Source organism: Octopus bimaculoides, chromosome 10 (genome assembly GCF_046866305.1).
Source record: "Octopus bimaculoides isolate indiv1 chromosome 10, ASM4686630v1, whole genome shotgun sequence".
Taxonomy (NCBI): domain Eukaryota; kingdom Metazoa; phylum Mollusca; class Cephalopoda; order Octopoda; family Octopodidae; genus Octopus; species Octopus bimaculoides.
Genome location: NC_142937.1, coordinates 45,783,481 through 45,809,358, shown reverse-complemented (window position 1 = coordinate 45,809,358; position 25,878 = coordinate 45,783,481). Strand labels below are relative to the sequence as shown.

At 32.1% G+C, this 25,878-nt stretch overlaps 1 protein-coding gene across 26 annotated transcripts in view; it reads left to right on the top strand.

Annotated features, from left to right (window-relative positions):
- The window catches only part of LOC106867842 (YTH domain-containing protein 1), a 75,897-nt gene extending 52,586 nt beyond the window's left edge, over positions 1-23,311 (top strand). For 10 of the 26 annotated variants that reach the window (XM_052971155.2, XM_052971152.2, XM_052971157.2 and 7 more), the window contains 7 exons: positions 11,039-11,112; positions 14,236-14,272; positions 14,453-14,498; positions 16,813-16,881; positions 18,438-18,512; positions 18,647-18,814; positions 19,523-23,311. In XM_052971155.2, coding sequence (XP_052827115.1) covers positions 11,039-11,112; positions 14,236-14,272; positions 14,453-14,498; positions 16,813-16,881; positions 18,438-18,512; positions 18,647-18,814; positions 19,523-19,609 — 556 coding nt within the window. In that variant the 3' untranslated portion in view covers positions 19,610-23,311. The remainder of the gene's footprint in view (positions 1-11,038; positions 11,113-14,235; positions 14,273-14,452; positions 14,499-16,812; positions 16,882-18,437; positions 18,513-18,646; positions 18,815-19,522) is intronic. The other 16 variants (XM_089358585.1, XM_089358576.1, XM_089358580.1 and 13 more) reach the window with 2 other exon arrangements.
- Positions 23,312-25,878: the final 2,567 nt, after the last annotated feature.

Here is a 25,878-nt window from a genome sequence, read left to right as displayed (position 1 = left end):
CTCTCTCTCTCTCTCTCTCTCTCTCTCTCTCTACTGCTATATTGTTTCTCTTTTAAATTCTTCGATATTGTTACTTGATACACACACCTCTCTCTCTCTCTGTCTCTCCCTGTCTGTCTATCTCTCTCTCTCTTAAATGATTGAGTCAGAGGTTTATGTTTCCTTGTTTCATTGAAAGTATATCAAAATCATTCTGACAGTGTTATTTTTAAATTCATGTTATTTTTAAATACTCTTTAAAATAAATAAAAAACATATTTTAAAGATATGGGCATTGGAGGTCAAGAGTATTTGAGTTCATATATGGGTTGAGCTATGTATGAAAAGTGTACACACTAATCTGTAAGGGCAGTAATGCAAGATATTGTATACCCTAATATCCGATGGCCTTGTTATGTGAAATGGGTCTACATGAGTAGATGCTACACTGTAACATTAAATGTGGTGTCATATTCTGGTACTTTGTCTCTTGAAACAATCTATAGTTATTGAATTTCTGACAACTGTAAATACATTGCTTACAAGTATTCAACAATGACCTGTTTATGATTTACTGTATAATTCCTTGAGCATTACTATCTAGGAAACGTAGCTCCTACAATACGTATCAAAGGTGGGTTTCAGTTGGTGATTTAATTCCTAAATTATGTTGAGATGAAAACTTATCTTATTTTGATACAAACAATAGGATACCATTGACTTTACTCATCTTGATAGTTATGAAACACAAGTTTCTCATACACCCCGTTCTTGTTGTCCAGTTATGCCACTCTCTCATTAGAGACATGATCTTTTACCATCTATGTGATAAACTTGCACTCCATCAGTTACGAAGACAAGCATTCCAGTTGATCTGATCAATGAACCAGCCTACTTGTGAAATTAACATGCAAGTGGCTGAGCACTCCTCAGATATGCATACACCCTTAATGTGGTTCTCATGGAGATTCAGTGTGACACAGAATTTGAATTACAGGTACAATTCAATTTTTGCCAACAGAGTGCACTGGAGCAACATGAAATAAAGTATCTTGCTCAAGGACACAACATGCCGCTGGGAATCACTCATGACTTTGCAATCGTAAACCAAATACTCTGCCCACTATGTCACATGGCTGTCATGTGATATTACTCAATTCGATTGCAGAAGTAGTTCTGAAATAGAAATTTGGTGTCTTGTTAAACCAACCTAGCTGCTTTTACCACTAAAATAAAATACGATCTTAAAAGGTGTTTTTATTCTAGTGAACTATATATTAGGCTGCCTATGGTTGTCTTTATTACTGGAACAAGCAAAGCAGTTTATTATATATTTGTGATGGTATTGAAAAATACAGTGATCAACTAAATGGTGAAATTCTTGTTATAATTCTCTTTTATACCCTCAAACTAGTGGAGAATTTTGGAATTAAGAACCAAGATTTTCAGTTAGTATGTGTGCCTGGAGAGACTGAGTATTTAATAAATTCAATCTCATAAATAGGTATTAGTGTGTAATTGAAAGTGAATTTTGGAAAACTGTTAGATTTAGTGAAATGAAGATGATCAGAATATGAAATTAGTTTAATTAGGCTGTGTATAGTCAGGTTTGTACTCCACTGGTTCATTATTTAAGAAAAACTAATGATGGTCTGTTTTGGCAAAAATAGGTCATAAAATTGTTTTTATATTGTAAGAATATTTTACAAGGTTTATTTTAATATAAATTGGTTGTAGATAATTGACCTAAACTTTGAGTGTTTGGAATAGTTATGTTTTTCTGTTTATAGTTCCATAAAATCTCACAAATAAAAGTATTCTGAAGATAAATTACTCAGATGTCATTCACCCCAAAACAATAGTTAGTGTTAACATTTAATGCAAGAAGCATCAAATAGTTAACTAGTGTTATAAACAACTATTAGCTAAGAGCTGTTGTTTTAATCATTTCTGCAAGTGCAGTAAACAACTCTGAGAATGTTTGAGTCCTATTCTGACCTCATCAGCAAAACTTAGATTTTACTGTACTTCCTGAAATAGTGATGGGAAGAATTGCTATGTGGATAACATTGTGCATGGGTTGTCCTAGAAAAGTAGAATTGTTTAGAAAATAAAATATTCGGAGGCTGTCCAAAAGAAAAGCAGCACTTGATTTGATGCAAACATATTTAAAATGTAAGGAATATCAAAAATTTTAAATGAGAAATAATTATTTAGCATGGGGTAGAAAGCAGTAGTAGTCAGTGACTAATAAATATGATGCAGATTGAATTTGGGTAGTTTATGTTCTGAATAAGTTTTCTTCTTTATTTCTCATCACCTAATTATTTTTTGTTAACATATTTAATACATTGGATATTAAAAAGTTAACACTACTTTGAACATACTCAAGATTTTGATTTGTGATGTAGAAATAAATGGGATTTAACTATTATATCTGCCATCTAATTAATTATTCTTTCTTGATTCTGGAGAGTGTAGAAATAATAATTAGAATGAGTTTTTTGGGCTTGGAAGCAGATGTGGTATAAATGAATAACTTTTTTGTTTGCATGAACTCTCCTGTCCTCTATTGCTGGAGGTGTGTTTTGGCTTTAAATGAAAGCATGATAAATAGATTTGTTTTGCAAGATTCTTGATGTGAAAATGTGCATTGAAACAGCTATTGTTATATTTGGGGATGGTAAAAGATAGGCGCAGGAGTGGCTGTGTGGTAAGTAACTTGCTTACCAACCACATGGTTCCGGGTTCAGTCCCACTGTGTGGCACCTTGGGCTAGTGTCTTCTACTATAGCCTCGGGCCGACCAAAGCCTTGTGAGTGGATTTGGTAGACAGAAACTGAAAGAAGCCCGTCGTGTATGTGTTTACGTCCCCGTAACTTAGCGGTTTGGCAAAAAGAGACTGATAGAATAAGTACTAGGCTTCCAAAGAATAAGTCCTGGGGTTGATTTTCTCGACTAAAGGTGGTGCTCCAGCATGGCCGCAGTCAAATGACTGAAACAAGTAAAAGAGTATCCCCAAGTATAACAAATATACTTTTGATATTATAGAGTATATGCTTCCTGTGCTAGCATCACATAAAAAGCACCTATACTAGTACCATGTAGAGAGGACCCATGCTGGTGCCCATGTAAAAAAAAAAAAAAAGCACCCAGTATACTCTGTAAAGTGGTTGGCATAAAAAAGGGCATCCAGGTGTAGGAACCATACCAAAACAGATGACTGGGGCCTAGTGCAGCCCTCCAGCTTACCAGCTCCTACCATTCAGCCCATGCCAGCGTGGAAAATGAACATTTGATGATGATGATGCATCATGAAACATGTTCAACAATTGTTAAGTCAATCTGTCAGTATTTAGATAGGGAATGTGAAGTTATGTTTTTTATCTAGTTTCAATCTCAAGTTGAAATTTATTTAGCCTTCTCTCCCTCCTCAATATTTTTAATACTACTCCCACACCAAAGTCATTATTATTATTATTATTATTATTATAGTGTTTTCCATAGTTATAGATGCATCAGCGTGAATAAGTTGAGTGAGTTGACCAAGTAAATTTTTTAAAAAGTTTCAATATAATGAAAAGAGTCTACAATTACATCTCTGAAGTAAATCATCATTGGACACTGAACCTTTCAGGCAAGATGACAAAGGACCGAGATACCTGGTGCCTGACTGTACTCAAGGAGACCTGTACCCCACAGCTTCTGGTTGTGTTAAGCACTCATGACAGTTCCTCATAAAAGTGCCCATGTGGCAACACGTATAAGCACCCATGCAGCGACATGTAAAAGCACTTCTGTGGCATCATCTAAAAGCATCTGAGTGGTGCCACATAAAAGCACTCGTGTGGAGCCATGCAGAAGTACTCATACAGTGCTACATAAAAGCATCTAACACACTCTGTAAGGAGTTAGGAAGGGCACCTAGCTGTAGAAACCATGCCAAATCAGACTGGAGTCTGATGCAGCCATTCCTCCCAGCTCCTCAGCTCTGGTCACACTGTCCAACCCATGCCAGCATGGACAACAGATGTTAAATGATGATGGTGAAAGTGTATGTAGAACAGTGAAATGTGTGAATGTACAATGACATTGCAGTTTTCCCTATTTGACTAACACATTAATTGTAAAAGCTGAAAATGTTTTATTTTTTATAGATTATATAACATGGCTGCAAATTTGTTTTGCAACCATGTGATTTCAGGTTCAGTCCCATTCAAGTGTTTTCTGCTATAGTCTCAGGTTAACAATGTTTTGTGGTTGAAATTTGCTATGTGGAAACTGTATGGAAGCCCATCATGTGTGTGCGTATTTCCTTGTATCTTTTGCATTGATACCACTTGGGTACCAGTGACATTAGTTTTTGTCCTGCAGCTCAGCAATTCAATATGTGAATTCCAGTGGAATGAAGTACCTTAAGTGAAAACAGGTAAGGGTTGGTACCACAAAGAGCATCCATCTGTAGAATATTATAAGTCTTGTCTAAATCATACTTGCATGGAAAAAGCAGACAAAAAGTAATGATGATGATGGGTATTAAAATGTGTATCAATAGAAGGATTTTTTATACACTCAGTTTCAATATAGAAGGTTATTTAAAAATTTTAGCGAAACTTTTTTATATGATATAAAATGATTTACTACCTAATAGATTTAAACAGTTTGCCAGTTTCATGCTTAATGTGATACAGACCTCCTGTTGAAGTGTCATTACTATGAGATATATCATTTTGAGTAAGCTTCATATTGTGGGGAAAAAAGACCTTCTCTAGTACTGGTGCATTGATAAATGCATTTGGCCTTCTTGTTCACAACAGTTGACAATTGGAAGATCATCTGGTCAAGAAAACCAAAGCCAAAATCTCATGAAATACCAACTACTTGAAAATAGTATCAAATGGTGGTGATATGTATGGAGGTATAGAAAGCTGCTGCATTGCAGGAACATCATGCCAACATAGAAAATAAAAATGTTAAAAACAATATGTATGATGACAATTAGATCAGATTAATTCTTTATTATTTAGATTTTAGTGTATTATTGAAATTTATATTAAATTTTGTTTGAATATTATATGATTTTGTGTGAGTTGCTGTTTTCCAAAGTTATAAGTTTAACATAGACACATCAGCGTGAATAAGTTGATTGAGTTGACTAAGTATTTTTTATAATAATTACAGTAACCACTTTTCACTTTTATTTAATGTGATTACTTTAGTGGGATTTATCATCTCATACAAAAAATGGATCCATTTTCTTATTTTTGAAATTTTAGATCAACCAATGTGATTTACATAAACAGGGAATAAATAGTTCAATACACAAACCTACTTTCTTGGGAACTTTCAGTCTAAAAAAAAAAATACAATTTTATTCTTCAATTTTCTTAAATTATTAGCATTTATCCTTTCTATCTCCCAACATTATCTTTCTTTGTTTTTTAAATGGTAATGATAAAACTAAGAAAAGCCTACAACTTACATACTCAGCTCAATTCCTACAAGTGCAAAAAGCTTCTAGGTCTTGCATATTAGAGATGAAATTGGTGTTAGGAGATCAAAATTAGTGAATACTGATTGGAATGGTGTGCCAAAAATGTCAGTTAATACAGGAACACACACACATACAAGCACACTTAATGATACAACTTGTCAAACATTTTAAACTAAAATCTAAATATTTGCATGATCATGTAATTGAAACCTTTCTTCAGATGCTTTAAAATTTTAAACAATTGAGACTTTAAGCTAGTGGTTCACAACCTTTTTTATTTTGTGGCCCATTGGAGATCAAACATTTCTAGTGATATTCACATGGAAAGGTTTATTTATTTTGTTTTAAAGTTCATATTAGAAAAATATTATCTTTTTTTATTAATTATATTTGTGTGTAACAAGATCATGAAAAACACAGTTATCAAGACAGATATTAAAGTATGGATTTTCTAAAGCCTTTAATTTTATTTTAAAAAATCTGGGGTGCATTTAGCTATCTTTTGCAATGCACTAGTGTGCTGCACTGCACCATTTGAAAACATCTGTTTGAAGCTAATATAGCTTCAAATTTTTCACTTGTATTAGATACAAAACTATTGTAATGTTGAATTTAAGGTATTTTTAAAAACACAGTTTTTATTTTTTTTTATTGACATTGTTTTGAATATATTTCTATAATGATCTCTGATTCACCTGAAACATTACTCCCAAGCTCTATCCCTGTCTTTTCAAGATCCCTGTTTACAAATGTATGCGAAACAAACTTCTGAATTTTTAAGCTTACGCCATTAATCTTAATAGCATATAAAATGGTCATATCCTTCCCAAATATTCTACCTGTTTTATGTTCAAGCCTGCCAGACCCAGCCTCTTGTTCCTACATCATTCTAAAAATTTCAAAATCAAGAAGATACAAAATAAATCATGCTTAATTCAAAACATTATGAATAATAAGCATTGCATTTGACAGTAATCTGAATGTTGAAGGATTAAAGTTTCCATTATGTTACCCTTTTCTCTCCAACGATATCCCAGTACAACTGTGTCCCTGTGGGCTTCAGGCAACAACCATTATTTAATGTGAAAAATTTCTTTCCTTTCCCAACTTCAGTTTCTCTCCAGTCTCTCTATTTCTCCTTTTCTTTCTCTATCTCATTCTTTTTATTTTCCTCGTTTCTCTTTCTTCCTTTTCTTTTTCATTCTACAAACCCACCCTAAATATCTGACAATCAAATGTAAGAGAGTCAAAGAAAACAATGTCCCATCTTTCAGGACTATTGGATAAAAGGAAAAGTGATTTGTTGTAGTGTCAGGTTTGTTTGTAGTCTATGTATATAATTCAGACTTTAATGTTAAACCTGAACTTCATCAATTGAAAGAAAACAAAATGCATTGACTATGATATCTGGTGAGGTGTGGTGTGTGAATCATTTCTATCATCATCCATACTCTTCACTGTATTACCTAATATATCTGGACCCAATTGAATTATTGGTAAAATATAGTGTTAATAAACATATGCACTGTCTAAATGAATGATCCGTTCTAGCACAAAATATATTTCATGGTTTAATATTTGTATTGGAAATAATGTATTTGAGTGTTTTAAATTGTTTGTTTTATGCTTTAAAAAATGGGAGTTCAAAAGTGCTGCTTACTCGATACAGGTTTGTCATATGTAAGGTAAACTAGATTGCATACTTGGACCAAGGTTTTGTTCAGTCAGCTTTATTGTTGACAATAGTTAAGGGATGAAGAATGATTTTCTTTTCAATTTGTTGATGAGTGGGAGTCAATTTTAAAGCTGCTTGCGTGAAATCTCTAGTTCCAAATAAATAACCTGTTTAACTTACATGTTGCAAGGTAAAGTCTGGAATCCAAGGAAACTTTTCACACTTTATAGCAATTATACTCATTAACATTTCACAGAATCTCTCTTTATCCTGTTTAATATTATTGCTTCAGATTTTGTAGTGGAAATACTTTTACTCTTTCTCTTTCTCTTTTTCAAAAATTTGTTTAGCTTTTAATAAACTATTTAAAGTGTGATGTAGTGTTTGCTAACCCTATTGACAAAGACTCTCGATGAGCTTAAGCTACAACTTCAGTTCAATTGCTAGTAAAGCAATTTTATTTTACTATTTCTTTGTACTGATTATTTCCTGTTATAGTCAATAAACAGGACTAGGAATTAATAGAATCTTCTAGACTAACTTGCTTCATCTGATACAGACACTACATAAAACTATTAGTGCTGACTGAAAGGCCAACCTATTGAAAGTCATGGGTAAACTTGTTTATTTCCCATAGTTTTTAAAACTGGAAGTCAGAGTATCAATGGATCTTTGTTTCACATTATCAATTCAAAATAATTCCCTAATTACAGCTGAATTAGTTTATGGAGGCCCACACCCAGTGTTGTTGAAGCCCCTGTCTGTTCTAACTAATCTATTGAACTTGGTGCCACATTGTTTTAAACCATAGTTATATTGTCAATTGAATTAGCAATCATGAAGGTAGAGGAGATGGTGTTGGAATTCATTTGAGCAAAGATCATAAGTCAAGAGTTGATCTTCCTAATGGACTACTGGCTACAGTAGGTGTTACAAATCTTATATTTTATCAGATTCTTTAGTTATTTTGTTGCTATCTTCTGGCTATTGAGTTATATCAAATTATTATTAAGGCACCCAAGAAAGAAAAAAAGAAATGCTTAGCGACATTTCTTCCAGTTTTACATTGAATTAAAATTCTGCTGAGGTCGACTTTACTACCTCATCCTTTCAGGGTCAATAAATTAAGTACCAGTGAAGCACTGGGGTCAATGTAATCAACTAGTCCCTTCCCCCAAAATTTCAGGCTTTGTGGCTTTAATAGAAAGAATTATTTTTATTATTAAGGTGGTGAGCTGGCAGAATTGTTAGCACACCAGGCAAAATATTTAACAGTATTTTGTCCATCTTTACATTCTGAGTTCAAATTCCACTGAGGTCAACTTTGCCTTTCATCCTTTTAGGGGTTGATGGAATAAGTACCAGTTACGTACTAGGATCAGTGTAATCAACTAGTCCCATCCCCCAAAATTTCAGGCCTTGTGCCAATAGTAGAAAGGATTATTATTATTATTATAACTGTATAGTTTTGCTATTCATATTTGGTAATAGTCTCTTTATTTGTGCTATCACATAATCTAAAAACTGATTCTTTGTATTTTTTGCACCATATGACAATATCGTCATTGTTTTACATCTGTTTTCCCATGATGACATGGTTTGGACAGGCTTGAACAGCTTCTCACCACTCATTGCTGTTCTCATCTGACACAAGAAAAAAAAGAAAATTCCAATCTCTGTTGCTTTAAATGGCATAGTTTTTATGGCTGGTTATCCTTCACAGTTGGTGATGATGATGAACTGATAGAAGCTATGATAATCTTAAATTTCTTCATCAAACCTATAGTTTCATGTTTTAATGAAATATTGTCGTTGAAATTAATAGAATATTAATAATGGTGTTAAAGTCAGAGAATGTAAACATTTTGGACTGCTCGTCTTGGGTCATGTTGTCTCTTTTTTATATACTTTGTTCTGCACACCTAAGATTACTTAAATGTCAGGTATGCATAGCAAATTTATTACCTATGACAGATTGGACTCTTAGCCAAGAAAAGATTTCTTTTTCACATGCTTCTTGCTATTGACACTGGAGCAAAAGTATTCGCTTAAGTTCCCTGATTCTGCTGCTACTATTACAAGTGAAATGACTGAATAAGATGTCAGACAGTTATTGACTTGTGGATTTTAAATTCAATATAATTGCGGGTTTGTCTGTGAGCAAGACGGTGCCCACTGACTTAGGAATACCAAATTTTCTGGCATACAAGTTGATGTAGTATATAGTGTAAACATGTGTAAAAAATTCAAACATTGTCACTATCTTTCCAAATCCTGTTAAATTTCATACGGTATGTTTGGTCTTTCAAAGTCACCTTGGTATATAAGTTGACCTGTCCTCTTGTTCTGAAAAATTTCACTTGTATGCTGGAAAATATGATAAACAGATTCACTGCTTTTCTGGAAAATTTAGCTCCTGTGTTTTCTCTCCAAAGTAAGATTTATCTTCCATTTGCTTACTGCTATAAAAGCTGAAGTTAAGCACTATCTTTTGGGACTTAAGTAATTTATTAAAGGATTGGATCAAATACTTTGTAGTATTTAGTAACGAGTTTTTACGTTCTAAGTCCAAATCCTGCTGATGTTGAATTTGTTTTGCATCCTTTCTGGGTGATAAAATAGGTACCACTCAAGTACTTGGGTCAAATAAATCTGAGAGTATAGCCAAATAAGTTGGCTATACTCCTGTGATCATTGTTTCGGTCTTGTGCCTCTGTTAGACACTATTATTATTAAGATATTTAATTATCTAAGTGGTTACTCAAAGAAAGTATTAGCTTTTGTGCCAAGTTGTTTTGTAGAAATAAGAAATAAAATATAATTGTATAAATAACATATACATGTATGGTAACAACAGTATTGGAATGTCTACAATTTTTCTCATGTCAATGCAAGTGGAGTGGCTGTGTGTTAGGAAACTTACTTCCCAACTACATGTTTCCAGGTTCAGTCCCACTGCATGGCCTCTTGGGCAAGCGTCTTCTACTATAACCTTGGGCTGACCGAAGCCTTGTGAGTGGATTTTTGGTAGATGGAAACTGAAAGAAGCCTGTCATATATATATATGTGTGTGTGTGTGTGTGTGTGTATGTATTGTGTCTGTTTGTGTCCCCCCGCCACCGCTTGGCAACCAATGTTGGTGTGTTTATGTCCCTGTAACTTAGCGGTTCAGCAAAAGAGACCGATAGAATAAGTACTAGGCTTACAAAGAATAAATCCTGGGTTTGATTTGTTCAATTAAAAAGGCGTGCTCCAGCATGGCTGCAATCAAATGACTGAAACAAGTAAAAGGATATGATTGGTTTATGATTTAGTATAATTTAGAACACTGAAAATACAAAATGTGTTATTTTATATTAAAGAATTTTAAGTATTCCAGTATAAAATTTATTTTAGAGCTTTTATATAACAAGCCCTTAGTGTGGTAAGCTCTTTTTTTAAAAAAATCTTTTTAATTATTGTGAAACATTTTAAGTAGTTAGAATTGATAACAAGTTTTAAAAAAAAAACATTCTGGTTTAAGCTTCTAATCCATCAAAATAAAATAAAATGTATCTAATAAGTATTTTATTTCCGATATTGTATAATTTTGAAGCCAATTTTTAGTACCTTTTATAAATGCCAAAAATATAAATTAGTAAGATTCGCTGAAATAGCAATTGAGACCATTTTATTTCAATCTACTTCCTTGGAATCCTGTTCTGATGCCACTTGAAATGATGTTTATATTTGGTGCTCTTCTTTTTATATTTTGTTTTGAGGGCTGTTTTATTTTATTTTTTTTCCTTTTAGTAAATGTCTATTTGCCAAATAAGTGTTGCATGCTGCAGTTACTATCAACATTGTTTTATTGTTCCCCCTTTTTTTTTATGCTCTACTTCATGTTGCAGGCGTAGAAGACACAGAGAGGAGTTTGAATCGCCAAGAGTAAAGAGATCTCGTATGGACTATGACAATAGGAATAGTAAGTATGAGTAGGACATTTTATTCAATTGGGTTTATATAACTTAATTTGGAAATGTTCATTATTGGTCTTATTCACAATTTTACTCGTTTAAAAGCATAAATATAAATAATAAGGCATTCTTTTTCCTTACACCTTTTATAAATGCAAGACTGAAACTGTACCTGTGTCTCTATCATACTTTAATCTCCCATTACCTCGCATAGAGTCACTTCCTTCAATACCTACACCCTCTCAGTTGTGGGGTTTTTTCTTGCAATTTATATAGTCACCTCACTGGTACCAGTACCTTATAAAAAGCACTCAGTCCACTCTGCAAACTGGTTGGTGTTAGGAAGGGCAAACTGTACCAAAGCAAACATTGGAGCTTGGCAGGGTCTTCTGGTTTGCCAACCTATGTCAACCCATCCATCCTACGCTCACATTGAAAAAAGATGATGATACATAATAATAATAATCCAAACTTATGCACACCTGTCCCTGGTCTCTTATGCTACATTTGTGCCTGCTTGCATTACCCCTCCTTTGTGCCAACCTAACGCACAGCACTGTTATACATTTCTCCGTTAGTATGTCTGCATGTAGTGGGATTGATGTTTTATAGCTGAATATATTAACATGAACCAATAAGCAAGACATTTATGTGGTCACTTGACCTGCTAGAAATAAGTCAGATCTTCAACCCACATCCTACTTCTTTTATATATATATATATATATATATATATATATATATACATATATATATATATATATATATATATATATATATATATATATATATATATATATATATATATATGTGTGTGTGTGTATATAAGAATATAGTCTTAGATATACATAAAATTATGATGATAAAAGCTGGAATGTCTTTGATCCATAGACTTGCTTGAACCTTGTTGAGTTGTGACTAAACAACAATTATAGTAATTCAATATACACCAACAGCTTCATTTTATTATTATTATTTTTTTTTCATTCCATAACTGTTCTAAATGTTGTTCACATCACTTACTGTTGCATGTTAGGATAATGAATTTATAATCAAATTTTATATTTTTCTCCTTTGAAAGATCATGTTAGTGAATGGGGAATTGTTACATTGTCTTTCCATACTTGTTTCAAATCAGTGTAAGATTACTTAGCTAGTTTACAGATAAGATATATTCGAAGCAGACACTTAGTTGTGTAATTACTAAGGGATGCAAATTGAATGTTTATATACTCCCTGTTTACCTCATCCCCCACTTTTGTAATGTTTTGACATCTACACATGGTTTTCTTTACTGGCATGATATACTTCTCAAGTCACACAAAAACTTACCTGTACAAATTATCAGGTTTGATCCTATTTTGCAGCTCTTCATCTACTTATCAACATTAAGTAAAATTACGTAGATGGAAACTGTGAAACCCATTGGATTAAGTGTACCAGCTCTTGTTAGTAAATTGAATTTGTCACCTAGTTTAACACGATCATCATCAAACCCTTAGTGGACCCTGTTGCAAGTATTTGAACCAGGTCCCTAGTTTCAAGGTTAATCAGTGAGTGATGGTTTCTTCCTCTCTTTTCTCTGAACAGTTTTGGAGACTCTACAAAATATCATTGGTATTGCCGTGCCTCCTGAGTAAGCCATTAGGAAAAGAATTTTATTTCAAAATAAAACTTTACACATGACTGAATAATAATGACATACCCTTTTTTTTTTTCATCACATGTTGTTTGGTATCATGAAAGGAACTCAACCACAAAATGTTCTATCAAACAATATATCTATCAAAATGTGTTAAATTCTAGTGTTCAGTTTCCTTAAAAAATTTGTTTTCTTTTAAAACCCACCATTTCTGGGTGATGAAAGTTGTATTTTAACTGATTTGTACCAACAAAGCATTTGGTCAACTACCTCTGGATATGGAAAGCACTCTCACTTAAATGTATTATTAAAATTTAATCCTTTAACACTCATAGTACTCTGTCAAATGTAATACTTGTTTATTCCCATTCTTTTCATTTAACTATACATTATCTTGTACCTTTGAGATTTTGATGATGTAAATTGTATACTCTTACAATGTCATTTTAGAGTAGGTGTGGGAGAGGTCAGACCTAATCAGTTTGAACATAAATCAGGTGGAATATTTGGGCTGAATATGACCTGTTTAAAGGCTAAAGGCTTAAAAGAAAGGGCAGTCAAAATCATTAGAGCATTGGAAAAGATGCTTTGCAGTATATGTTCTGAGTTCAAATCCCACCATGCTTAATGGCCTTTCATTTATTCAGGATCAATAAAGTACTAGTCAATTACTGGATTTGGTTTAATCAATAAACTTCTGACCTTATGTTTTAAATATTTTATAACGGACATGAATGATATTATGTATTTTGTGGATAGGATACAACTATGTGTTATTAGTTTGGAGGGATGCCTCATTGGCAGTGATGGAATATGCTTAATTGTTGTTTAGTCTTTGGTCAGGACTGAGACTAAACAACAATTAAGCATATTCCATCACTGCCAATGAGGGATCCCTCCAAACTGAGAACATAGGACTGCTGACTGGTTTTGTTGAGAAGGAAAGATGTTCCAGTCATGACCACATACACTCCTTCTCTTGAACACAGATGTAATTTGAGTAAGATTTGATTGACTATTATGTTTAACAAAAGTTTGATTGGCTGGTGGTTTTTAAATCTAAATACACAATGCAATCAATCCATAACTTAAATTGTTTGACTTGTTGACTATCACACTTGATTTTAAAAAGTCTTCTCTACAAAGATGTGGGTATTCTGTCTGGTGTTTGTGTGTGTGTGTGTGTGTGTGTGTAATGGTAGTTGAGTACATTTATGTTAATATGTCTGGAAGAAACAATCATAATTCTGAAAGCATTAGGATTTAACCCTTTAGCATTTAAAGTGGTCATATTTGACCCAAATAGTCTACTTGTTTTGTGTTCAAACTGGCCAGATCCAGCCTCTCACACCTACACTATAATGTCATTCTAAAAATAAACAATCATACCATCAAAATCTTGAAACTACAAGATAAAGCATGATTAATTACAAAACAATGTGAATAAATTAGCATTACATTTGACTGAGATCTATAATTTCTTTTTCCAGATTTAGATGCATATTACAAGGAAAGGCGGCCTGATAGGTAAGTACTTTGCTTTGGAAATATTTTAAACCTAATTTCAATCACTGCAGTAAAGAAATGCTTATCTCTGTAACCTTTTTTATGAAACTGGTTACATTGTACCACATTCATAAAGTATAATATTAGATTTCAATGTTGTTGTCGTGTTACGTGATGTGTGTATGTTTGTGCATTTTCTAGGCCACCTCGTTATGGCGGAGTTCGCCGAGAAACATTCTTAAATGGAGTAAGTATACATTAACTCTCATTTTTATTGAAATGTCAGAATTAAAAAAAAAAAGACAAAAGAAGAGATAGCTAAATTTATCATTTTATTAATGTAACAGATGTATTATTTGCTAATTTCCTTTTATTGCTTATTCCGTATTGTATTTTTTTTCTAACTTTCTAATTGGAAGAACAGTTCAGTAAACATAGATCATGTTCCAATGACACAAACATTAACAACAATAATGTTGAATGACAAACTATTTGTGATTTGAAATGTTTGTGTAACTTATTCTTTTCAATGAAGCACCATAACAGCTATCTATGTGGAATTTTGTTCAGTTATGACATTATATATTTAAAAAAAAAACCAAATCGCTGAATCTAGTCTGGAAAAAGCATGTTAATCTGTTGCTTGTTGATTGGCTTCCTTCATCACTTCATTTCTTTATTTTACTATATCTTAATTATTAGATTCTTAGCTTCTTAGATAATGTCATTTTCTTTTTTATACTTAGAAATAGTTGCCTTGTTACTCATTAGGTAATCTTGTGCAGAGAAGCTGTTTTCATATGTAACCGTTTTACCAAACCTAATTCTGAATTAATTTTATTAGTCTTAGAATATATTAAAAATATTGAAACTAGGCAACTGAGTTGATATAAATAAGTTTATTACACATACTCGAATGTTACTTAGCCTTAGGTTCACCTCGGTGGGGTAGTTATGATCAAACAACCATCTCTTATGTATCAGTGTCTTTTTTCTTTTTTTTTGAGTATGCTAGCATGGAAAAACATGCTAAATGATGATGATATTGGTGTATTTGAGAGAAATTAGCTGCTATTTTTAACTGGTCAATCAACTGCATAGAGACTTGCTCATTAACTCAATGATGTTTTTGTCAAAATGGATCTTCCCATCTTTTTTTTTTTTTTTTTTTTTTTTTTTTTGCCATGGGGAATTAGAAGAAATAGAGCTTCTTTTTACTTAGAATATCTTCAAATCTACCCAGTTATTAAGACTTGGCTTGGTTTTGAAAATCTTTCTTCACTGATATTTTTTGTAAGCAATGTTTACTAATAGGCTTAGAAAAAAATATTAACTAAAGAAAACATTTCTGTTGAAATGCTTACGTTCTGAGTTCAAACTCCACCGAGGTCGACTTAGCCTTTCATCCTTTCAGGGTCGATTAAATAAGTACCAGTTACACACTGGTGTCGGTGTAATCGACTTATACAGACAAACAAGGACAGAATTTGTCTGTCCTTGTTTGTCCCCTGTATGTTTAGCCCACTGTGGGCAATAAAGAAATAAATGTAAGATAGTTTCTGATATATAATTCAGTTATATCCTTTCAATTCTAAACAATGTTTCTTATACATTTATAACTACAACTATTATTGTTGTGCAAATAGTACACCTGATAGAGAAGTGGACTAAATGTTTTTTGCTTCATAATTTCGAATTCATATCCCCCACAATTGTCTGTCAGTAATAAAAGTACATATAGGAACATATATAATGTGATTAATTTTATTAGCTATTCCCTCCTATAAAATATACATGGCCAAGAAAACACTCAGTAGTAGTAATATCAGTGAATTTTCAGTTGAACTTTTTGTCTCTTAGCTTCGCAATATCTTTCTTTGTCATATTTCTAAACCTGAGAAATATTTTTTTTTAAAAATCAAAATGCAATTATAGAAACTATCTACTTTTAATTTTTTATACGGTCATGTTGCACTGTTCATATACCTGCTGTTATATTAAAATCTCTAATTATTTTGATAGTTGACAACGTATTAAGTTTCAATGTGTTTAGGTTGTCTTTTACACAGAAAGATAGATGTGTGGGGAGCAAGATTAAATAGCATGTGTTAATGTGTTTCTTTGAAATGAATTTGTATATGTGCATGCATGTACATGATATGTATATGCATGTGCATGCACCACATACTTGCATAAAGAAAATTCAATGTTGAAATGTTACAATGTTCAGTGTAATATTTATTATATGGTAAAGCTGTTAAATCACAATTATTTACCTCTAAACAAATGTTTATGGAACTGCTCTTAGAGAAATAGAAATTCCCAGCATTTTGTTGATTTTTTTTTTTTTAAACAAAAATTTTTTTAAACCTTAAAAATTTTTGTGAAAAATTAAAAAAAAAAAATATTGTGGCCTTGAAATTTTTCCTCATCCAAAACTTTTGTCTAGTGTTTCTTCTGCTCTTCATTTTTCTGCTGTACACAATTCCCACCCCTGGCCCATTCTCCAATATCTCTGGCATATTGCTAAATATTATCGATTTTGTTTTTGGCTCGCCCAGCAGTGGAACAGTGTGGCGAGCTCATGGACTTATCCAGCAGCAGGGGTACGGCCATTAGTCCGTCCATCTGTACGTACACCATTCTTTTCACTGTGATAACAGTTAACTATATTAACATTGATATCTTATATTTTATATTGATTTTTAAAGATTTTATTTATTTATATATTTATTTTTTGGAAAAGAGAAAAAAGAAAATCAGTTAATTACTTTAAAGATTTAAAAAAAAAACATCAAATATTTAACAAAAGCATAAAGACTTCATATTTTCTAGTTAACACATTATCGTTTTAATGTACTCTCCTTGACTTGTTGTTTTCTACCTTTCTTCTGCTAGAAACTACATAAGCCGCCACTTTGTCAAGTTCCCATTTATAACATCTTCTGTTAAATGTTTTCTCACTGCTTACATCTTGGTTCTCTTTTCTACAATTTTTTTCTTTTATATCACAACAAATACTTTTGGTAGCTAGACTTAAAATTTAGATTCTATTTCTCTTTTCTCTAGCTTTTAGCCTTGTTTTTATTTACTTTAACTTTGTTATTCTGTATGTTGATAATTAAAAGAAAACGTTTTATTACCGTGTGGCTCAGTCACTCTGTGACTTGCTCACCCTGTAACTCAAAGTGCAGTGTTAAAAAAAAAAAAAACTAAAACTTATAAAATATTTACTTTTAGTGTTTCTGTGTAGTTATTTCATGATAGCTTCATAAGTTGAAACAGAAAGTTTCATTCTCTCTTCATTTGTCATATTTCTTATAGACTTTAGTTTAGAATTTTCCATTATAAATATTCAAGCATTTCCATAATATATAAGCACATGCATATATATATATATATACACACACACATTTACACATACATACTGCTTTTTTTTTTTTTTTTTGTTATGCATTTCACCTCCAGTAGAAGCAAATTTGCTATTTACACTTTTGGTGTCCACACATGTAACTAACCCCCTCATTCTGTAACCTTGATTATTATTTTTATTGGTTTACCTTATTTTTAATTAAAACAATGGCTAGATAGTCCGCTGAACATTGCAAAAGTTTCATTGGTTTGCCTACCACTGTTATGATATATTGCAGAGTAGAGTAACATTGATACTTAAAATTAATTTTAAATTAATTATATAAATCTAATCTTAAAAAAATAATGATGGTGTTTTCTCATTCTAGTGGAATATTTATTTATAGCTAATTGATATTAGAGATACATCAGCAGTTACAATTTTTCATTGCATTAATTATGCATTTATTTTATCATCAGTTGTATAACTAATCTTGTATCTTATAAGACTATATTATATATTCAACTCATGGCTAGTTAACACTTCCTGAACTAAATTATCTTTGTGTCCTCTAGCTAATTTCACTGAGTAATTTTTATAAGCAGACAGTCACTGTCTACTTATTTCATTTTCCAGATTTAGGTTTTGATAAATTCATCAGATTATTTTCAATTAGTATCTAGTACTTTCATTTCTAGCATTTAATTTTTTTTAAAGTAAACTTTAAAATATCCATATATTAAAATTAATCATTAAATGAAGTAAATTATTACTGGTTATTATTCTGTCATCCACAGTAAAATAGTTTTTTTTCTTCTTTTTTCTGTTTTCTAGTCATATAGTGACTACATGCGAGAGTTCCAACATGTAAGACCCCCACCGCCACCTATGTCACCTTATGGCCCACCAGTAAGTCAATTTAATTTATAGTTTTCACCTTTTGACAATTTCGTGGACTTAATTTTTGTTACAAAAAGAAAAAAATCTATATAATCCCCAGACTAACATTATTAATGCTGTTCCAATTATCTTCATTGTTTTAGCCTCCTGCATATGGACATCATATGGATCCAATGGTCACCTATACTGGTCATTATGATAACCGGCCGAGAAATTACATGACTCCTCCTGAGTATGGCCCAGCTTCGATTTCCAATCCCAGGCGCACAGATAAACGTTCAGCGAGTGCTGTTTGGGCAGAGAAACGTTCAGTAAGTCAAGTAGTCATCAGGTTTTATTATTCTTTTTTTATTCATATATTTAATCTTCATTTACTTCAACTGAATGCTACATCTTTTGGTGTCCTATGTTAGTGGCAACCACATGTTTTACTGTTTTATGTAGCACTTCTACTGGCTGCTACATATTTTATCTGTTTTATACCAGTCACTCTGATTTGCATGTTATCTAGCTGATAACTATATTTTACTGGTCACTATGTAAATGTGAAGACACTAGTTACTAGATGCTTTAGTTTTATATATATTATATGACTATTGGTTGCATGTCTTTATGTATTATTATGCAGATGGCTATATATGTATGTATATATATATATATATATATATATATATATATATATACATATATATATATATTCTTCAAACTCTTTCCATAATAATTTGTAATTTATTGGAATGCCTTTCTTTTCAATGAAAATGTATTTAATTACTCTTTTAAAAGCATTTTTTTCTAGAGAGGGAGATTTTAACTTTTATACTTGTAATCTTTATTGATAAACCATTTGTAATTTAACTCAGTACATAGAGACCAAATGATAAAACTTGCTGTCATTTTGTAAAGAATTCTCATTAATGGAGGACTGGCTTTTCCCAAATGATATAGACAAAATGAATGATTAACTTACATAGTTAAACAATATCCCACAATTCCATTTGTTTTGTTTTTTTCTATTTCAGTATGAGAGAGATGTTGATGATTTCCTCCGTAGAACTACACATGGGAATAGCTCCAGAGACCGACATCGCCACCGAGATCGCCGGTAAAGGCCATCATCAACAGTTAGATTACACTTGCAATTTATTTGCTACTTAATAACTAGTGGGTTGAAAGATGCTGTAAGCTACAAAGACTATCTGCTTCTGGTGCTCAGCTATTGGTTTTGTGAAGTTACTGTCATCATTGTGCTGATATATTTTCTCCGTAAAAGATGAATTACTTCACACTTTCACCCAGCTTAATCATCTGTCAAAAGATTGCTCCATCTTATTTTCAAATCCATTGACAAAATGTGAACATTCATTTTTGCCTCAATCTCTTTTACTATCTACAGATATTTTCATTCACTTCACACAATAGATCCCATGCAATAGTCTAAATATTTTGTAAAAACAAAATATCAATCACTTTAAAAAAAATAAACAAAATTTGAAACAAAAATATGATTTTTATTTCTAAATTGCATATATCTTTAAAGGGGGAAAAAGTTCCCTCTTTTTTTTTTTTGTCTGTTTAACATCAAACACTTCATTCTTTATTTTCTAGTGATATATGAAGTACTTTCCTGCTGTATTATAATCCCTGCTTTCTCTGACTTGATCCTAGTATCAGTGTGATATTAGACCATTTTGAAAAAGTATTTATATTTTGATACATATTACTGAAGAAGTTTTCTTCAGTTGACTTCTTTTTCTCTTGTAATATATATACATGGCAATGTTACATGGAATCATTGACTTCCATTCAAAAATATGTGGTAAACGTGATTTGTTTGTTTTTTATGTTTGACTGCTTTAAGACTTCATGTTGTTGGCTTTTAATGTTTGTTCCTTGTAGGGCTGTGGATGATATTCAAAGTTCAGCACCAAACAAAAAAGAAATGGCATACTGCAATATGAAGCAGATATATTCACAATAAAAAAAGAAAAAGAAAAAAAGCTACTTTTAGTTTTAAGAAGCTCTAAATTTTAAGTAATTTGGTTATAATATATTGATGTATTTTCAAATTAATCTGAAGGTTTTTTAGTAAACCTCAGTTGTAATAACACAACCAAAACCAACACATTTGATACTGAAATATGAGCATATGATAAAAAATAGTTTGGGTGATATTTCAGGAACTGTGTCTTAATATATAAATGGCTTCATTTTATTTAATTTACTGACTGCTAAAAATGAAAATTGCTACATCAATGGGCTGCTACACTTACTACATTCAAGCTATATTCAAGGATATTTTACTGTCTTGATTTTTGATGGTACAATGGAGATTGGCACAAGAAAAACTATCAGCTATGAAACAGCTGCTATATTTTCTAAATCCTTCCAACCCATAGTAATTAAGTTTGGGGTGTAGATGCTCATAGGAGGAAAGAAATTATTATAGTCTTTTAAGAACAGTAATTAATTATAACTCGTAATATTTATGATGATTCTTAGTTTTATATACTGTAGGAAAAGATTAGATTTTGTTTCTAGACTAGTTTGGCTACAACAAATTAACTCACTGATGGCATTCTTGTAGTTCAAAGAAACTCTTATACTACTCTGTGTATAGATTTATTTTTTTGGAAGCCAACACAAAAGTCTGTTCCACTTTTGAGAATATTTCAGATTTGAAATTATTCTAAGCATTATAAAACTTTCAAACTATTTGGGTACAAGCTATATTGAGAAAGAACAAGTTGCTGGCTTTAGAAGTTGTCCAAGTACACCCTCAGTCTATATAAGTATTTTAAAATTTATAAATTTGTTGTTTTTGATTCAGGAAAGAACAAATGTTTTAATGAAATGCAGGAGTTGTTAGTTTGTCACTGAAACACTTCATATTTCTCAGTTGAACAAAATATTGATTCTAATCTCATGATGTCAATTTACAAGCAAGCAAAATCAACAAGCTGTTTCCTTAATTATCACAATTGATTCTCATTATTTTATATTCTTGTTAGAATATTATATGCTACACGAGAGTGGTGATCATATATGAAACTGTAGAGGGATAAAACTAAATGCATCATAGTATTTGGTTTTATTCCTCCAGCTTCTAAATTTGGATCTTATTCTTAATCACTTTGGCTTGCATGATTGTGTGGTTAAGAAGCTTGCTTCACCATAATAGTTTTCAGGCTCATTCCCACTGCATGGTGATTTGACCAAGTGTCTCTTACCATTACCTCATGGCAACCAAAGACTGAAATTTGGTGGGCAGAAACTGTGAAAGCCTGTCAGAGGGAGTGTTCTTGGGTGATAGACTTAATCCATTGTCCAGTTTAATGCTGCCACTCTCTTTTGGGTGCTTTAGCAGAGCACATTCTTTTGCAACTTCCTCCTTTCTTCCCATCAGTCTTCAAGGCACTGTATAAAAGTCCCTTTCCTCTCGACTAATTTTTAAAATAATTTTTTTTTTTAAATCCTAGTAAGCTATTGTGGTGTATAGATCAACTATACACCACATAAAATATTTGAGATAAATTATTGTATATCATTCAATACATGCTTGTGTATACACTCAAGAACTGACACCAAAAATTTATATTCTGATGATGAGCAAGAAACATTGTGTAAAAGTAATCAAATTAAAATACTGTTACCATTCTATTGTGCTAACAAACCATTCAACCATAATTCTTTAGTTTAACCCTTTCAATACCAACCCAGCTGAAACTGCCTCTGGCTCTGTAGTACAAATGTCTTGCTTTCCTAAGTTTTGAATTAAAATTTTCCACCAAACCTCAGTCACAATTTATGTTCTTAATACTAGCTTAATGATAACTAAAAGCTATTTTACTAAATTCTTTGTTATATCTAAAACTAACTGAAAGAAACACAGAGCATCTCAAAATAAATACTGTAATGAAAGGGTTAATAACTCAGATCCAAGTTAACATGAAAACCCAGAATCTTATATTTTGAAATTGTAGGAAAAACAGGATTTAGAAAATGGTTAAACTTGGAAGTCAGAAAACCAGTTCTTTCACTTGTTGACTAGTATTAAAATACATTCAAACTATTTCTTGTCAAATTTTGTGTTCTAGAAAAAATTATTTGATGATACCAATGTATTATAGAGCAATAACCTATTTTTTCCACAGGAGTTTTTCATCTCTTGTATGATGTTTGTATCTACCAATCTCAAATCTTTATGTATGAGCTTCCTCACAATAGAATTATAACAAGACTTAGGTATATCTCTAGGTTATTATACTGTTAATGCAATTGCCAAATAACCAGTCATTTAGATTCTGAAAAATAAAGCTGAATGTGCAATAGATTTTGAATTCTGGTATTGTTTTGGTATTTGTGAGAACTTTCAGGGTACTAATAAACTCAAGAAGCGAAATAGATGTAAATCGGGTGTTTTTTAGGTAGTAATTTTCTAAACTTTTTATTTATTTTTTTTTTATCGGGCTTATCAATAACATGTTACATATATTTAATATATGAGCTATTTATTTATTTATTTATTACCATTCCTGACATAATTTCATTAAGATGGTCTGAGTTTTCGAGTTTCTGTTCTGTAATTTTTTTTTTTTATTGATGTATTGTAATTTGAGTTTATTAGTTTGCCAATTGCTACTTGTGCTAAAACTTATTAATATGCAGCTGCTAGGTAAAAGCAGATGAACATGACAGCTCAGGAAGTGTTCAACAGTCACCTTTGTACACAACATGGAGAAACAGATTTTACTTGTAATTGAACTAGTTTAATCAAAACTATTTTCAATAAAACAGTTCAATGCAGAAAACTTTTCTTTGTGTACTTTTTTTTCCCTTACTAAAATTAACAATTTTCAGTGTTGCTGTGTTCATATCTTTGTTATTAGACATAATATCTTAATATTTAATATTTTAAAAATGTGGTCCCTACTTTCAAGATGTCAAAGCATTTGTTAAAGTGGTTTTGGTTGCTGTATTAAGTGAAGCAACTACATAAGAGAACTGTTACTGTTTGGTACAATTCAAAGAACAAACATAGCTCATTCAAACACTGCTATCTGTTACTACAAATACTATCTTTGTTTTCAAATTTAGTGTAATTTGTAGGCCATCAGGCAGGTGGTGGTTTACTTCTGGTTCTTCATGTCACAAAATAATTTTTGTTTACATATGCATTGCTTGCAGTGGAAATGGGACAATATACTGGGTTATTTTTGTAAGATATATATATGCAGGCCATTGCAAAACAAAGTTGCTGATCTCTTTTCTAAACTGAGTCCTGGCATTTGACATCCATAGTATTATTGAACTTACAAAGCATTGCTCTTCATATTTCCATTGGCTACTGCTGTAGTACATGTCTTCTTTCAGAAAACGGAATGGAATAATTTTCAGCAACTATTAGAGAAAACGGTTATTTTATTTACACACACACACTGTCTCATGTAAACCAGTATCATACTAGCTCAGCAATATTGATGTTTCAACATAACGCTTTGCTCTGATGTTGCATTTACACTACTCTAAAGATGAGAGTAGTTCCCTGTTATTTAGATCAGGTCATTGCAAGCTAAGCCTTGCACTGAACAGTAACAAAGTACTCATGGCATCTATAGATAATCACTTTGCAGTTATATATATTTAGGGATTCCTTCATCTCCTAATTGTACTTTGATGACCTATTAATGTCTTCTACTTGTGGTCTTCAAAGTGACTAATACCAAGGCACTTTTTTATCCCCAGGAGTTTGCGTTCCTCTGATTCTTCACCATGATGTTGGACAAGTTTAAAACTATCTTAATTTTATTTTAAACATGGCAATTTGTCTGACCCTTTTCAATCTTCATCCATCCTTTATGAGAAATGCTGCTCTTCTCAAGAAGCAGGCTACATGATATATGGTTCATTATCAAGCGGGCTGCACTACTAAAAAGATTCAAAGTAACTTTTCATTTACCATTCAGAAAGTCTCACAGACAACAGTTAGTCTGTGACTGCTATATAGTGTCAACAGTTTTAGAATGGATTCTCTGTTTACGTAACAAAAAAAAAAAAAAGTTGATCTCTGAGGTAGGGGTAATATCTAGCATTGAGTATATTGGATTTTGAAGTGGCTCCCCTTTGCTTTCTGCATTGAGGAAGTTGTAATAGGATTATAAGCTAATGAAACATTGGTTAATTATACAATGTTTCTTACTAACTGATTGGCTTACTTTGTTAAATTGTATTTCTTATTTGTTCCTTTAAATGAGTACCAACAGTATTTCAATTTAATTATCTTAGTTCTGTCCAACCCATGGAAACATGTTGAAGTTTCATTGAAAGAAGTATTTGTTCTGACTTCCTTAAAACAACTAGAGTTGAAATGTGAAAACAGTTCTGAGAAAAAGCCTTTACATGGTTGTTCAACCTATTACATATAGCAGTCAAATATTCATTAAATCACACCTTACCATCCTGTTTAAAAAAAGAAAAGTAAAGGGATATAAAAAATCTGCTTAATGAGGGCTGACAACAACTAACATCGTAAACAGCACCAGTTAGTCTCAACATCTATATGAAATCATCTGAGAAAGCTAAGCACAGTAACCGATAACTTTCACTACTAAAGCCCAAAATTCCTGTGTGGTTCATTTGTAATGGTACAACATCTGGAGAAAGTAACTCCCCAGCTAGAAGGCAATTTGCCCAGAGTCAGCATTTGTAAGGTTACACAGCCAACCAACTTTCTTACATACCAAATTTCAACTAGATCTGGTCTCTTACAAAGAGGATCTTCATTAACTTTTACCATTTCATTGCCTGTTTTTCAACCTTATCCAAAATGCCCTTCTCAACCCTCACCTTCCATTTAGCACCAGTTATCAAGGGTAGGAAGTTCTCTAGTCACTCTAAGCCAAATGTCTGTCAACTCTGATGATTTAACCTCAAACCATATTCCCAAGCTACCTCCTACCCTCATCAGACTCGATCTTTACTTGACAGAGATCAAATCCAACATGGAAATTATAATGTGATCACTCACCTCAAAACAATGAAGAAACTAACTCTGCTTTCTGCTGATCTTGATATCCTCACTGTTAGTCACAATTATAAATAACCACCTCCTTTTATCAATTTCAGTCCCTTTGTCTCCTTTGTAACCATTGGTACAGTTTCTTAGTAGAGCGGATTTGCTTTCCTATGACACCAGAAGTTTTTTTTTTTTGTTTTTGCCCTTTGCTATATTAGCAAAAGCATATTTTGTGGCCCTTTATTTCATCATCAACCATACCTGGTACACCAGTGAGGGAGCTTCTATGCCAATGGTTTCCAAAGTTTTTGGGCCATGACATTCTTGTGCTTTAAGAGAAATTATAAATAGAAGAAAATCTGC